Source organism: Mustela lutreola, chromosome 6 (assembly GCF_030435805.1).
Source record: "Mustela lutreola isolate mMusLut2 chromosome 6, mMusLut2.pri, whole genome shotgun sequence".
NCBI classification, from domain to species: domain Eukaryota; kingdom Metazoa; phylum Chordata; class Mammalia; order Carnivora; family Mustelidae; genus Mustela; species Mustela lutreola.
In genome coordinates this window covers 56,906,211-56,923,540 of record NC_081295.1, presented here as the reverse complement: position 1 = coordinate 56,923,540, position 17,330 = coordinate 56,906,211, and the positions used below count along the sequence as shown (strand labels likewise).

The 17,330-nt window shown below is 37.6% G+C and overlaps 1 protein-coding gene across 5 annotated transcripts in view; it reads left to right on the top strand.

Moving 5' to 3' along the window:
* The window catches only part of GRM1 (glutamate metabotropic receptor 1), a 416,711-nt gene that overhangs the window by 118,960 nt on the left and 280,421 nt on the right, over positions 1 to 17,330 (top strand). For all 5 annotated transcript variants that reach the window (XM_059177317.1, XM_059177318.1, XM_059177319.1 and 2 more), the window contains exon 3: positions 16,729 to 16,978. In XM_059177317.1, coding sequence (XP_059033300.1) covers positions 16,729 to 16,978 — 250 coding nt within the window. The remainder of the gene's footprint in view (positions 1 to 16,728; positions 16,979 to 17,330) is intronic.

Here is a 17,330-nt window from a genome sequence, read left to right as displayed (position 1 = left end):
AGTGGATGTGGGAAGACCCCGACATGGAAGAATTGTAGTAGTCACAGAGAGAGAGAAAATAAAGACTTGGATTAAGGTAATGACAATGGATAGGTTCAAGATAGATTAAGGAACTGTTAGATTATAGGTGAGAAAGAGTAAGGAAATCAAATGGTTTCATTTTTAAAGTACATATAAGTATATTTAAATTAACTTTCATTGGAGACAGCTTTTTCATGTACACACACAGATGGATGCATGTATGTGTCTGTGTATGTATATATGTGTATTTGTAATTTTCATACTTTTTTCCACTCATTTTTGTTTGTTTTTAACTGTAGAGACATAATTACCCCTATATTAGAAAGGCTTCAAGGAACAGACATATGTATAAGATATAGTTTCAGTGCTTTTACTTTCTGGTCCTTCAGAATCAAAATACCTAGCTTTAAAACCAAGTACAGCTTTCCCTTCCTTGGGGAAGACTTTCTTATTTTTCTCAGTGGATTTAGATACTCTCTCCTCTTGCCTACACTTCAGCATTATTTGTGAGGTGCAATCATTCCTTTGTGTGTCTGACTCTTCCAGAAACCTGAGTTTGTCTAGTGCATGGACTCTCTTCCACTCATTTGTTTGCTCACAAGGGCCAAACTCCACCTGGCACACATGTACTGGAAGATGCTGAACCACAAAGAGATCACATCCATTCTTGGGATATAATGCCTGTCTTCTGTGTTCCCTTGTGATGGTAGGAAACTGGAGATTAGAGAGTTGCTTATTTGAGTTTCTACATGTCGGCTCTCATTTCTCTGTAATGAGTTAGAGAATTGGAGGGCTATGATTTGGCAGTCATAGACCTTGGCAAAGTGTCATTGGAAGAGCTTAATCAACAGTTCCTGTGTGGTTCATCAACTCAAAGCTCTTTGAATTAGAAGGCAGCTCAGAGGAAATCTAATCCTACAAAGAATTCATTCTGCACTGCAATGTCATAGCCCAAGCTTACCTACAACACTTGATTCCCAATATTGGGCTCCTCAGAAATAATGTTTTCTTTCTTAGTTTTTACTAGTGAAACCAAATGATTTCATACCAAAATAGGAAACTGAACCATGACACATTCTCATTTTTTAGTTAATAAAATTATATATCATGTTAATACACAGAGATAAGGAAACAGATACCACATACAGATAAGGGAAATTACAGTGGATGATTTCTACTCAGGTTCTTTGTGAAGTCTTCCTTTAGATTTCATTTATAAGTATTTTAACCCTAGCATTCCCATTAACTGTGTTATCTTTGTGATCTCATTAAGTGCCCATACTGTTCCCTCTTGTTAGTCTTCCTGTCAAAATATATTGTGAAGATTTTATATAACAGTTGTAAAGAATTATTCACCATCAGAGTGTGTTTGCATATGTTCCAAGGATAACCATGGGAAAGTACCCGAGACCCAGTGTGTTGTGAAACTGACAAGCTGCCTTTGTGTACTGCTCTGCTTTGCAGCCTGGCATCTCTATAGCATCATGATCCTTCCAGCTGCCCACTGCTTTCAGAAAGATCTGCTAAGCCAAATAAGATCAGGATATCAGGGCTTTAGCGGGTTACCTCTCCCAGGAGCTTTTTTTTCCCCAGTAGAAAGAGGAAAGTCACATCTTGCTAATGGCAGAATTCCAGAATTTTTCAGGTATTGTTGAAGGAAGCATCTTGGGCTGGATGAGCCTTTGCTGTACTTTTAATAGCATTGTGTGTAGGCCTTTTTCCAAATACCCTGGCTGGAGGAGCAGATGAAATGCCCAGTGACATTTACTTCGTTGTGTTCTTAGCTGGCACTTCACTGACTCTGACTTGCTCATCATCACACATAGACACAGCCTGTCACCCTTCCTTGCAGTCTCCCTGACCGGTCTGATTCATCCCGCCAGGCCATACTCACGCATCTGGTCCCCCTATGGCATGTCAAATAAGATTGTGGGCTCTGAACTCTGACTACCAGGGCTTAGTCCCTTTCTCTCCTATCTACCATGTATGAATATAAATAACCTTTTCAAGCCGCAGTTTTTATCATATGATAATTAGTATGTTGTGGGTTTCAGAGGGAAAAAAGAGAGAATGATGTAAAGGGTTTCTGGTGCTTAGCACACAGAGCTCTAGAAATGTTAGTTAAATAAATAATAGACTCTCATAGAGTACTTATGATAAGCTAACATTTACATATATCAAGTCATTTAATTCTTAAACAGCTCTAAAAGGTGGTTACCATTATTTCCAGTTTACAGATGAACCAAAGCACAGAGAAATTAACAGACTTACTTGAAGTCCCATAGCTAATAAATGGGAGGTCAGAATTTGAACTTAGGGCTCTCTGGTTCCAGGGTTCTTGCTTTTCAACATTCTGCCATGCTTCCTCCTATAAACAAATACTACTATTTCCTGTAAACAAATACTACTATTCTAACAGTATTGACAACACCATTGGGAAGTGCCTCTGCATAACCTGAATCCAGGTAAAATGTAGGTCAAACACCAATGGTGTGGAATGAGCTTTCTCATCATGATACAGAAAACCAGAGCTAGACGGACAGCCTTGTAATAGGAGACCGCAGGAATTTTCCAGTACAACACATTCTCTTTACAGATACGGAAACTGGAACCCAGAGATGTCCAGGACTTTGTACATGGTTGTGGACCAAGGCAGAACCAAGCCTGGTTAGGTTTCACAGGTACAAATCGAGGGAGTTTTAGTTGATTATGTTTATTGCAGGAGGCACACTTGTCCTTTGGATCAAAGACAGTCTTTCTCCATAGGATAATTTCCTTTGACCCAAGGCAAAATCCATTTGACTTGGAATTTTATACTAATAAATGGAATTTTATACTAATGATGTAAAAAATATAAAAAGTGGGGTTAAATAAGAGGAAACCAAGAGGTTAGTGATAGGATTGTGTTAATTCCACTGAACAAAAGGTGGCTAAAAGTAGCTACTTGGAGGGGTAGAGTAACACCTGGATCCTGCTGAATGTCAGTCCAGTGGCATTGAACAGTATGTATTTCTATTACTTCTGATTCACCTAATGAGCTCGTTCTGTAGGCAGCTTTGTTTTCTCATATGTTGCCTGTTTCTACAGGGCAGTGTCTTGTTCTCTACACACCTAAAAGTTGGCAAAAATAAACCTGCAGGCAAGATACATTTTAAATGGTTACACAACAAATGCTTTCTCCTCCCTTACAGTAATACACTTGTAAAAGATCAGATTGGGGAAGGAAAAAAGCTGTTGAAAAAAATTTTGCTAAGCAGATGCTTACTCTGACTACTGAGAATATGAAATATGTTTTGACATGAAGATCTAGATTATGAAAGAGTGCTGATTCATATTGTTCTAGAATCACCAAATGTTCATGCTTTAGGGAAGCCTAAAGATCTAGTATGAACCTGCCTTCCAACATGAGCAAAAAAGATGGAATGATAAGCTGCTCAAGGTCAGAGCTAGTTAGAAACAGTCAAGACTTCTGGCCCTTGTCCTGGAATTTTTATAGTGTAATGTCATGTAGAGGACCAAGAAGAATGTGTTCATCTGCAAATAGCAGAAAACCATCCTAATGGTGGCTTAGCAGATAGGGATTTATCTTTCTCATACAAGAAGACATCCAGGAAAAGGCAGTGCAGAGCAGAATGAAATCATTCTAACAATCAAGCAATCATGCTAACAGGTACCTGGGCTGTCCGTCTTCTGCTATTCCAGGTTTTATGTATAGGCTTCCTTATCATCTTTCAACCACCATTTTTCCTACATGGCTGCAGTACCTCCAGGCTCAGGTCCATGTACTGGTATAAATCTCCAGGTTCAGATCCATGTACTGGTGTAAAGACAGAAGGGAAGGGGGGTGTCTAGGTGGTTCAGTCAGTTAAGCTCTGCCTTCAGCACAGGTCATGATCCCAGGGTCCTGGAATTGAGCCCTACATTGGGCTCCCTGCTTAGCAGAGAGCCTGCTTCTCTCGCTCCCTCAGTCTGCCACTCTGCCTACTTATGCTCTCTCTCTGTCAGATAAATAAATAAAAATCTTAAAAAAAAAAAAAAAAAAAAAAAAAAAAAAAAAAAAAGAAAAGACAAGACAGGAGAAAAGGCCTAAGAAGCATGCCAGCAATCTGACCTTTTTCAGATTTTCCCAGAGGCCTCACCCGGCCTTAACTCTCCTTGTCTGGAACTGGGTCACACATCTGCATCTAGCCACAAGAGAGTATGGGAAATTAGGTGCTTTTGGCTATGCACAGTGACCCTAGACAAAATCAAATATTTTTTAGTAAGGAAGGATGGGAGAATGGATAATGCGGAGGAAATAACTAGAGCCTGAAACACAAAGTAAGCTGAGATAGATAATTAAGGGCCATAGGCTTCAAAGTCAGACATATCTGAGTTTAAATTGCAGTTCTCACAGATTTTGGCTAAGTCACTTTATGTCCTAGGCCTATGCCTAGGCTTCATAAATGGAAATAATTACAGCAAAATGAGTAATAAGAGTGTAGCGAAGTTAAGATAATTAATACATAATAAGATCTTCATAAATTTTCACATTATACCACTGCTTTAGGATCTGGTAACATTAATATTGCTTACCCTCCCTGGGCCAAGCTTTATTCTGATTTCTTTAACTTCAGATGGAATGTTCAAGACACCAAGACACAGAAAGTGGTTAAACAGGCTCTATTCATTTTTATTCCCTATTAGAAATAATGCCCCTCGCCTGGGTGGCTCAGTGTGTTAAGCCTCTGCCTTCGGCTCAGGTCATGATCTCAGCGTCCTGGGATCGAGCCCCACATCAGGCTCTCTGTTCAGCGGGCAGCCTGCTTCTCCCTCTCTCTCTGCCTGCCTCTCTGCTTACTTGTGATTTCTCTCTCTGTCAAATAAATGAATAAAAAAAAAAGAAAAAAGAAAAAAAAAGAAATAATGCCCCTCCAAAAAACCAAAAACCAAAAAATGAAACAAAAGAAAAAATAATTCCCAAATCATATTTAAACATTATTCACTCTGCTTCTAGTCCTTTGCTCAAATGGGAGAGACTTTAATGGGCTAACTACTCTGACCTCAACCTGAAGTAAATCATTGTATGGAGAAGAGATGGTCAGACCTTGTAGGAAATTTATAGCAGAGAGGTGTTTTGAGCCTTTTATACCTTTTGTTAGGGCAGAGACTCAGTAGGTGAGGAAATTTTTTATCTCCCAAACTGAATCTCATTGAATCTTAAAGAAAAAGAGAGAGAGAGAGAGAAAGAGAGAGAAAGAGAATACTACCACTTTAATAAACTAGCTCACTTCAGGTTTTAGAATTCCAAACAGGAAACCTGCAATATTACATATGCTCTCTCAATCCAAGTATGTAGATATCTCAGGAAATGGCATAAGTTATATGGGCAACTTTGCTAAGAACATTAGTATTTCTTATTTTTGTTTATTTATTTTTAGGTAGAAAGATTGTTATGTAGTCCTTATGAGAGGTGCATTTCCCTTTCAGAAAAATTTGCCATGTAACCCATAATAGCTGTGTTTATCATGATAGTCAAATGAAAAGTGTATCATATGTAATTTTTTTTAAAGATTTTATTTATTTATTTATTTGACAGAGAGAGATTACAAGTAGACAGAGAGGCAGGCAGAGAGAGAGAGAGAGAGAGAGAGGGAAGCAGGCTCCCCGCTGAGCAGAGAGCCCGATGCGGGACTCGATCCCAGGACCCTGAGATCATGACCTGAGCCGAAGGCAATGGCTTAACCCACTGAGCCACCCAGGTGCCCCTCATATGTAATTTTATTTCATATGTTTTTTATTAACAAAATAATATATGATTATTTTAGGTAAATTAGAAGATAAAGATACTAAAAAATTAAAAAATGTGATTCTACCATCTATAGAAAACCACTGTTAATATTTTCAGGCATATTCTTTACTTTCTATCTATCTAAATATAAATACACAGTAGAATTGTATTTTTAAAATGTAAAATTTGGGGTGCCTGAGTGGCTCAGTGGGTTAAAGCCTCATGCCTTTGGCTCAGGTCATGATCTCAGGGTCCTGGGATCGAGCCCTGCATCAGGCTCTCTGCTTGGTGGGGAGCATGCTTCTGCCTCTCCACCTATTTGTGATCTCTCTCTCTCTGTCAAATAAATAAAATCTTAAAAAAATATATAAAAATTTACACTTTGCATACTATTTTAAATTTTTTTGTACTTAATATTACATAAATATTTTTGATGACATTGAACATAAGTTTACTTCAACTTTGGAAATGGTAGCTTGTGTTTTTAATGCAAATATACAATAATTATTTAACCTACCTCTTATTGTAGAGCTTGGGTTTATTTGTTTCTGCTGTGTTTTCTAATTATGTACTATGATGAATAGCCTTATAACTGGAACTTGGTGGGCAATGAAATTAATTTCTGAAAATTAAATTTTTGAGTAAAAAATACAAATGTAATTTAAAACATTGATAATATAAATTTTCTACCAAAAAGTTGGGAACAGTTTATGCTACTATTGGTAGCATATGAGAGTGCTCATTTCCATGAACTCTTGACAACACTGTGTTATCATTAAAATATAAGCCTAGTTTGTGTGTGTGTGTGTGTGTGTGTGTGTGTGTATTTTGGGGTACTTTTTCTGAACTTGTTGCTATATACAATTTTCCGAGTTTTGATTATATATACAATACTGGATAGGCAGGAGAAGTGGACAGATGTGATAGGGACTGCTTCTGTGAACCTGTTTCCTTCATGTGAAAACTGAAATGGAAAAATATGTCTTTTCTGCAGGAATAAGATCTCTTTTTGTATTTTTATACCACTTACATTTTTTCTTCTTTTAACTTCTTTCTCCATATCATAAAGGATTTGAGTGAGAGAAACAACAAACTGGGTTATTGCATAAAGCTTCAAAATAGATACAATGAGACATTTATGGCTGAAACTTGAACACTCAGTGACAGAGACTCAATATAGACAAACATAGACTGTTGAATGCATTTCATAAACACCAAAAATAAAATAGGGGAGGAATTGCTTTGTGCAAGTGTGTTAGAAAAAATAAACTGGGGACAACCTGGGAACAAGGTGACCATGACTGGATAGCAAAGTACTGTAGTTAAAAAAAAAAAAAAATCATGAGCTTGAGTTTTATAAATAGAACATGGTAATAAAGGAATCTAAAGCACTTGGGTCAGAGCTAAAGCTTATGTCCAACTTTAGAGTCTACAACTTGAGAGGGACATGGATGAACAGTAAAAATAGACACCACTCCCTGAACTTTTTATATGTTCTGGAAACTTTGTATTCATTAACACTTGATTTTATAATCATGACAAGTCTTCGAGATGCATATTATGATACCCATTTTATACAAGAGGAAACCCAATCTTAAAGAAAACACTTTAAGGCTAGATAGCTCCTTATTGAGGATCCAGGATGTAAACAAGGTTGATCTGCCTCCAAAGCTCATTCTCTTGAAAACATGGTATAGAAAAAGGGCAAGATTACTTGGCCTCAGTCCTATTGCATAGAGATGGCAGTCACTTTTGGGTCCATTTCCTTCTTCCACTTGGGTGCTGTAACTGTACCTGCCCAAACTGGGATTGTTAGAGGTAGGTCTGGGAAATTGCTGGTAAAAATGATTCCTTTTTTCTTTCAAAGCTCTGTGTGAGGAAGTTCCTGCACTGACCTTGCATATAAATTTCCTTACTCCCTCTACAGCAGGTGATGACTCACTTCTGATTGACCAGACCTATCATGCTGACTGCAGGTATAGGGATGGAAGCATGAGAGCTTCCATCCCTATGGAAGTGGGAGGACCAAACCAAAGGTTGCCAGGAAAGGTTAAGTACCAGGGATTATTTTTCTAGGAGAAGAGAAAACTAAATTTGTGTTTCCAGAAAGACTTAAAAAAAAAAAAGTTCAAACCAGCTGATATTTTTCTTCACTAAAAATGAAGAGGGAATGAATTTAAATTTCATTGTAAGACGTTTACATCAAGAAGAAAGATTTCCTGATAGTGATAGTTGTTGAATATTGCAGTGGGTTTCCAGAAGGTGCTGTGAAAACAACTTTTTCATCATAATTCTTTTAAAAATGAGTTATTATCTTATTTATCCAGAAGGCAGAGTAATCAATTTTCAAGCTCTCAGACAGGGACTGTCTCGCAACCCAAGGGATTTCATTATCCCGGAGCCTTAGACTACTGTGGAATACCAAGGAAAGTATGTAAGGTATGTAAGTGTGAAATAAAACAGGGATTAACAAAGTCTAGACCATAATACTGGTGGAGATTTCAAAGCAAAAGCATTTCTTCATTAAGGAGAGTGAAGAAAAATCTATATGTTTTCCCTGTATGAATGTTTTCTTCATATAACTGATAAAAATATATAGGGATGAACGATGTTGAATGTATTTGTTTGACCAGGATAATTTGTGAAGATGTAATAACAGGACTTGATCTTGGTTCAACATGATGGCTGAAATGTTATTATAGCCACCAAATAGAGCTCAGATTGTTTCTTGAATATAATCCCAGTATTTTAAGAGTAGAAGAAAAAATGATCAATGTAAGGACTAGTCTTCATTGGCTCTTTTTTGCTATGGTGGCAGTTCATACAGGTGATTATGAAATCTAAGACAATTTCATTCCATAGCTTGCTTGCTCAATGAAGCTTAGTTACAAAACAACTACAAATCAATCTTTTATGAATGGATGTCTATTGATTTTCTTGGATAATAGTCATATATATCTTATTTAAAATCACATGTAGCTTAGGAAATTCAGAGTTATAGCCATTATTTTTCTCTCGAGATATTTCTGTTTTTTACTACTATTCTCTGTACCTTTTAAAACTTTGCTCTGTATAGATAATAATATCTAGTTCTATTATGTTTAAGGTTTTTTTTTTAATTAATTTTCAAGAGATGCCTGGGTGACTCAGTGGGTTAAGTGTCTACTTTTGGCTCAGGTCATGATCCCAGGTCCTGGGATTGAGTCCCACATTGGGCTCCCTGATCAGTGGAGATCCTGTCTCTCCCTCTGCCTGCTACTCCCTCTGCTTATGCTCTCTCACTCTCTGACAAATAAATAAATAAATTCTTTTTAAAAATTAATTTTAAACAACACGAATTTCTTTGTAAACCTCATGTTCTCTCTCATAAATTTCCCCTAAGTTTTTTTTGGAAGCTTAATTTTATAGAAAATCTTGATTTACTCTGTAATTTATTTTGTCACATAAGATAGAAATAAAGATTTTTCAACATATTTTATTATTATATTTTAGGGGCTTTGTCAGATGCCACTCTTCCCTTTCTCTCTCACACTTTAGCTTTTAGGCAACATTGTAACAGTGATAAAGTCTGTTATAAAATCTGTTACAACACAGCAACATATAGCACATTTCCATGTTGCAAATCTTGTAGTGGTATGCCAGATGCTTCACTAGGGATCTGTTATATAGTGTGTCCTTCTATAAACCATGAACCTTCTGCTCCAATGGGACTTCTTACTCCTTGGCTCTAAAAATCTTTTTTTGTGGGTTCTCATTTGCCCCTTCACTCTGAATGCCAATGTAAGCTCTTGCTTGCATTCTTCAAAGTCCAGTTGCCTTCCTGTGTTTCAAAGAGGCATTCTCTGATCATCTCTGCTTTCTTATTCTGTAACTTCGTATTATGGTGTTTTCATTCCCAAGTAGCATTTTATAACTGATTATCGTTGCTGTGCTTGTGTCATGCTCTCACTAGTATACATAAGTCCATGTAGGAACAGTAGGAAATGGTGATAAGCAAAAGCTTCTGAGTTAGATGTGAAATCCTAGATCCTCCATTCTATGACCTTGAGCAAGTTACTTAACCTGTTAGAGCTTCTAGGCCTCATCTGTAAAAGGGGAGTTATAGCCTTTATATGGAGTTATGATGTATTAATGACATGCTAAGGTGCATAGCACAGTGCCAGACACAAAGTAAATATTTATCAAATTGAAGGCAGAACCCATGTCCGATATTTCTTGGCAACTCTGTATAAGTGCAGAGCCAGGATGTTTTTCAAGTTGAGAACTCAATGAACTATTTGCTAATTGAATGAAAATATGCAGGTTTCTATCAAGTTTGAGTGTTTACAATTACATGGCCCTTTTATTTTTTTTGAGAGTTTTGTTAAGAGTCAGTTTTTTTATACATTCACAGCTTCCTTCAGGGTTGCATGCAGAAGTATCTAAATAAATTCTTCAGTGTCAGGAAAGGCAAGAGAAGGCCTACACAGAAGAATGGAAGGGGGCAGGGACGCAGAGCGTGGACTCAGTGCTGAGTATTTTAGTTTCAGTCTGGCATTGTTTGCTCATGACCTGGAAGAGGGGCAAAGAGTGCCTGTCCCCTAATTTTCTATTTGTGGAAAATCTTTTTATATTTTAAGACCCAGAATAAATGTACCCACCCAACTGTATTGAGGTACAACTGACAAAACTGTATCTATTTAAGATGTACTGTGTGAAAGGATTACCACTATCAAGTTAATTCACACAGACATTACCTCACATAGTCAGGTGTGTGTATACACAGTAAGAATGTTTCATATCTATTCTCTTAGCAAATTTCAAGTATATAATATGTATCATTATGTATTATTATACATAATAATATATAGTCAACATGCTGTACATTAGATTCCCAGGACTTATTCCATCTTGTAACTGAAATTTTGTATCCTTTGACCAATATCTTCTCATCGTTTTGAATCTTCAGTCCCTGGTAACCAACATTCCACTCTCTGGTTCTATGAGTTTGACTCCCTTAGATACCACACATAAGTAAGATCCTGCAGTATTTGTCTTTCTATATTTGGCTTATTTCACCAGAAAGATAATGTCCTCCAGGTTTGTCCATGTTGTTGCAAATGGCAGGATTTCCTTCTTTTTTATGGCTAATATTCTGTCGTATATATAGACCACATTTTCTTTATATGTTCATCCCACTGATGAATACTTAGGTTGTTTTCATATCTTGACTATTGTGAATAATGCTGCCATGAACATGAGGGTGAAAATATCTCTTTGAAATACTGATTTTGCTTCCTTTAAATATATGTGTATTGTGTAATGTGTCTCTTGGATCGTATGGTAGTTCATTTAATTTTTTTTTTAAGAACCTCATACTGTTTTCCATAATGGTTGTACCAAGTTGTGTTCCCACCAACAGTGTACAGGGGTTACTTTTTCTCTATAACCTTTCCAACAAGTGGCATGTCTATTTTCCTGAATCCTAAGCCATAGCACCTTTATTAGATACTTAAAGTTGTCCGTGTCATGTCATTAGTTCTGTTGCTACAAATGAAAGTAACATGATTTTAAACTTCCTGGTGGCAATTTTCTTCCCATTTTTTTTTTCCTAGCACTGTTATCAATATGATGAGTACAATAAGGCTCTTCTAAGTATCAAATAAGAAAATGTTTATGAATGTAATTTTTAAATTATAAAGATTTATAAAGATACAAGTTATTGTTGTTCTTCCTTTTTTTTTTTTTAAAGATTTTATTTATTTATTTGACAGACAGAGTCACAAGTAGGCAGAGAGGCAGGCAGAGAGAGAGGAGGAAGCAGGCTCCCCGCTGAGCAGGGAGCCTGATGTGGGGCTCGATCCCAGGACCCTGAGATCATGACCCGAGCTGAAGGCAGGGGCGTAACCCACTGAGCCACCCAGGCGCCCCTGTTGTTCTTCCTATATTAGGACTGCTCTTGTGGAAATTTATGTGGCACTATGGTCTTTTAGGCATCCTGAGAAAAATGGGCAGTTGAAACATGGCCCAATGCATGATATTCATCTATCAATTTCTATAACGTAGAGTTGCTATCCAAATAAGAAAATATGAATACAGAAAGGGGGCCAAATATTTCATGAAATCAATTGACCTATACAGACATTTTTATTATGAAAACATACATATTTAATTGATTTAACTATTAAGAAAAATTAGCAGTAACCTAGGATTCAAGTCATTTAAAATTGCTCTAGTTCTAACACAAATAAACTTCTTGCTCATTGGTGAGCCATCACCCTTGTATGGTTCAGTTTCCTTGTCTGTAACCTGAGATATTTGGACAGAGTATATTTAAGGACTTTACTAGATTTATAAAAAAGATTTTCTTATTTGAATGCATAGAACATTGTTGCTCAATTAGTCTGCATATATTTTGATAAGGAAGTAGAATAGTTTTCTGTGATTGAAATCCAAGGATGGCACTTTAGCAATAAAGTTACTGCCCTTATAACACCATCTTCTGATAGACTGATAGTGCCATTTGCTAAGAGAGCTGGCTAGTGATGTCTGTGTACCTTGAAGATTCTTGAACATGCATTTACTATGGGAAAGTGGCATCTGATGTCCTTCTCAAATTCTCTTCTGCAGACAGATGAGCATCCACTTGCCACCTGCAGTTTTCTCCTTTTAAAATCAGTCATAGCTTCTTGTCTGAGCCATGATGTGTTTCCAAAGTCTATGGAGCTGAGGATTTTGTGACACATTAATACTTCCATTTGGGCTTCCCTTGACTGGACTAGGCCACTAAAAGTGGATAAATTAAAAGGCAAATACATTAACTGATAATTTAATCTTATGAAAAAGGAAATGAGAAAGCTTTCTTTTCAGCAATATAGGAAAATCTTACTTGGTTTCATTACAGTGCCCACAAAACTTTTATAGATGTCTAGATTTATTTAAGTCCTGGGGGACCTAGGTGGCTCAGTCAGTTAAGCATCTGACTTTAGCTCAGGTCATGATCTCAGGGTCCCAGGACTACATTGGGCTTTCTGTTCAACAGGGAGACTGCTTGTCCTTCTGCCTGTCCCCACCCTTCGTGCTCTCTCTCAAGTAAAAAAACAAAACAAAACTAAACTAAAAAAGAAGATTTAAGTCCTAAGTCCTTTTTTGGGGAGATAATAGCATTCTTTTACAATTATTTTGACTTAACTATTACTGTTCATATTATATATTGTATATATTGTATACTGATATTTACCTCAAAAATTTTGAAAAGTATTATCACATTGTCTACTAAAAGTTTGAACAGCTGTCATGAAAAGTAAATGTATTTGTGTCTTGCCAGCATTAAATATTATTAATCTTTGTAATTCTGGCACTATGATAGGTGAAAAAAACTATCTGGTTTTAATGGCACTCTTTTGATAATGATATTCAGTAATTTTTTCATATCTTACTCCCACTTTTACTTATTTTGTTTAAATTGCTTATTTATAACCTTTTCTCCTTTATTATGCTGTTAAAACAAATGCACTTTTACTGTACATTTGGTGTTTAGAACTATTCTAAGGTTTAATGATACATCATTGGATAAGTCATAAAAAGATGTTCTCATGGAGCTTATATTCTAGGGGGAAGAGAAAAATTAACAAGAAAAAGTGTCAGACATATGTTCTAAGATAAAATCAAGGGATATGATCAGGATCTTCTGGGGGGTTACTTTAAGCAAACTGATCAGGAAATGTTTTCCACAAAGGGTGATATTTATATTGAGACTAGACTGACAAGAACATCTGTAGAAGATCATCTTTTCAGGTGATACAAACAGCTAATATAGAGGCATAAATGAGTTAGGTAGTTTATGAATAGAAAGACAGCTATGGGTCTAGAGAAGGTGGGGGGGAAAAAGTGGGCAGAGATTGGTTTGGGCAAGCTGGAAGGCTCAGTCCACATGAAGACTGGTAATTTAGGGGGAGGAGTTTTGGTATCATTCCAAGTGTGTTGCGAAGTGATTGAAGCTTTTTGAAGAGGAGTGATATATTCTGATTTCCATCCTAACTAGTCACTCTGTTATGTGTGGAATGAGTAGCAGCAGGGAGAACAATCAGGGGGTAGGGGAATTATCTTGGCAAGAACTTAGAATAGAGGATGCTTTTGGCCTGCTCAGAGAACCTGTCTGCCCTGTGCACCACACTCCCAGCTACTGTGAAAGTAGGCTTTTATAAATCTCAGCTGACCCCTTCCTGGGAGGCTATACCTCCCCTGCCTTCTTATGGACCTTAGCCAATGACTGATTGACTAGCAGATTCTGTTGCCTAAAGATGGAGTTCACTGTGCTACAGTTTGTGCTGTAGCAGTTCCTTATGGAATCAGGCTAAAGCCAAATAATCACTAGCTGAGATGATATTCCTAGTTAGCATTCCCCACCTGTCCTTCAAAGATTCTCTTGCTCCACTTCTCAGCAAATAACTTGAACAAGAATCTTCATCTCAGCTCTGTTTTTAGGAAACCTTACCCAAGACACTCGGTTTAGGGTGGCAGAGGTTGAAATGGAATAGACTGGTTTAGAAATGTTTGAGAGCTAGAGTATGTGGAATGAGAGAAACTTTGTTACTGAGCAATGTGGTGGATAATGGCATTATTTACTAACCACAGATGTCTGGAAAGAGCAGGTTTGCAAGACCGAGAGGGAAAAAATTCAGTTTCAGATATGTTAAGTTTGAGATGTCTATAAATGGATGTATTAAGGATGCAATGGAATATTCTAATCTTTTGCTCCAAAGGCCAATCTAGTCCAAAGACCAGTATTTGGGATTCAACTATAATATTCAAATGGTGTTTGAAGGAATGTACTCTCACTTAAGGTACTCTCACTTAAGAGAGTAGAGATGGAAGAAGAGATCAGGCTGTGGCATAAAAATATTCAAGGTTGAGCAGAGGAAGAAAAATCTAGCACATACCTTGAGGAGTAGTCAGTGAGTGATGACTAAACTGTGAGAAGGTGTGTCACAGAGACTTAGAGTATAAAGTGTTTCAAGGGGGGTATTGATCAGCTATTGAGTGCAGCTGAGCAGTTAATGAAGATGAAGACAGAGAACATATCATGAAATAGGCGACAGGGAAATTTTTGGTGATCTTGACAGGAGAAAAGTTTGACAGGAAAAGTTTTTGAGGTAATGGGAAGACTGGTAAAGGAGAGAATGGGAGATGATGCAGCAAACACATTGATCTTGGCATTTATCATTGTTATGAATAGGACTAGCGAATGAAATAGTAACTTAAGTGGGGAAAAGAGTGCAAAGGTTCCTTTTTTAATTTTTATTTTTCATTAACACCATTAGAAGGAAAAAACTGGTTTTCACAAAAGAGAGGGGACAACTGCAAGATAAAGTCCTTGAATAGACAAAAAGCAATGAGACCTAGTGTTTATAAGTATGAGTTGGCTTTATCCTGAGGTGGAAATACTTCAAATTTACAACAGGAGGAATGCCAGAAATATAAGTGCCAACAAAGAAAGCTTTGTAGATGTGGTGTATGGCTAAGTTAGTTTGGGTCTGATTATTTCTGTGTCTTTATTGAAATATGAAATGAGGATCCCAGCTGAGGTGAGTGTCAGAGATGGGGCCAGTAATTTGGAGATTTAAGGAGGGAAGAGTAAGGATGAAATAATCATGTTAGAGTATTTTATTTATGGAGGAGATGTAGTATTATTTCCTTGCACTATTGAATACCCCTTTTGGCAGAATGCTCATGAATTTTTAATAAAACCAGTCATCAAGATTTTTAGTTTTTTCTAGACATACTTAGGTCCTCAGGAGTAGGTGTGGAATAGGTAAATGGTTGGGTTTAACTAGCATTGGGGTTTTGTCAGGGACCCAGAAGGCAGTCAAAGAATTTGTAAGGGAGTGATTATGCAGACAGGCTGTGAGATATGAGCTAGGCTAAGGGGCAAATGAGAGGGAGGATGGAAAGAAAGATGGGTTGGAGAATGGATTTGAGGTTGTGATAAGGTTGAAGAAATGTTCAAGTGGGGATAGTAGAATATATGAGCTTGAGAGATAAGAGAGAATAAAGAGACTGGGATGTTTGACATCCACATTCAGAGATATTAGAAACATTTGGAAGTAGGTGGATTATAGGAAGAATCATTGGTTGGAGGGGGGTTGAGAATCTTGGAGGACTTGGTGTTGGATCATTTACACAGGTGTCAAAATCCCCAAATTTGGGGAAAGGAATAGAATATAGAGGACACTAAGATGGGGGCTAAAGTCATCAGTGAAGTAGAGAAATGGGAAACTGGCATAGTGTGATATTTGCTTTATTTCATTGATTCCTATGAGTTCTTAGTTTTTTTTAACTATGTTTTATTCTAAGAATGATATTAAAAGTTAGAACATAAAGCCAAAATCTACCGTAATTTTGTCACTTCATCAGAGGATGGTGGATTTGGACTAAAACATGTAGCGGCTTCTTGTCTGCTTATTCTGGCTGGTCCAGGTGTTCCATTTGTTTAGCCTACCCTTCATGAAGTATATAGCAGGGTTTGCTACCATGGTGAGTGTCTGCCTCTTAGCTGGCAGCCAGCAAGAGTGAGCCCTCAAATGGAGAGGCCTTCTCATTGTGCTGGTTGACCTCCTACCCACACTGTGCTGATCTCTCCCATGTTTCTAAAATCTGTGACAACCCTTACTGATCACTGTTGTAAAATAGGGCAATAGCCCTTCATTTCTCAAAACTTGTTTCACTGTGGATGCCATGGTTAGATAGTTTCTCATTATTTCCTCAGTGTTGGTGAATTGATTGTATTTGGTCACTCTCTTGAATCCATCCATATCTTCTGTTAGTTCCAGTTATATTTACAAATTATTTGGCAAGTGTGTCCTTTCCATTCCTTGTGACTAATGAGTCTTTATTCCAGCTTGTAAGTGCTGCGCTGCCCAGGTTGTCTTGAACATTTGCTGATTGTTTCTGGACAGGGAACTATGGGGAGAGCGGAATGGATGCTTTCAAAGAGCTGGCTGCCCAGGAAGGCCTATGTATCGCCCATTCAGACAAAATCTACAGCAATGCTGGGGAAAAGAGCTTTGACCGACTCCTGCGCAAGCTCCGGGAGAGGCTTCCCAAGGCCAGAGTGGTGGTCTGCTTCTGCGAAGGTATGACGGTCCGAGGCCTCCTGAGTGCCATGAGGCGCTTGGGCGTCGTGGGAGAGTTCTCACTCATTGGAAGGTAAATTTCAATCTCTCTCTCTCTCTCTCTCTCACACACACACACACACACATACCACACTTTGGCCCACATACACTTGCTCTCACAAATCTGGATTTCCTGACTCCACTGAGGGTGAGATGTGTTCTGCTAGGCTGAACCTTAACTCTGGATCATGGAGAATGGGACCATCATCATTTTTCTGCTAGACAAGAACAGGGTAGTTGATGACAAGATGATGAGACTATTTCAATGAAAGGTGGGAAGTTATTGCCAGAATGTTTTGTTCTAAAGAATTATTCTTTTCATGTGCTCTGGCCCCTTTCAACCCTCCAGCCCCCAAACCACACACATGCTTATGTCTTCACACTTC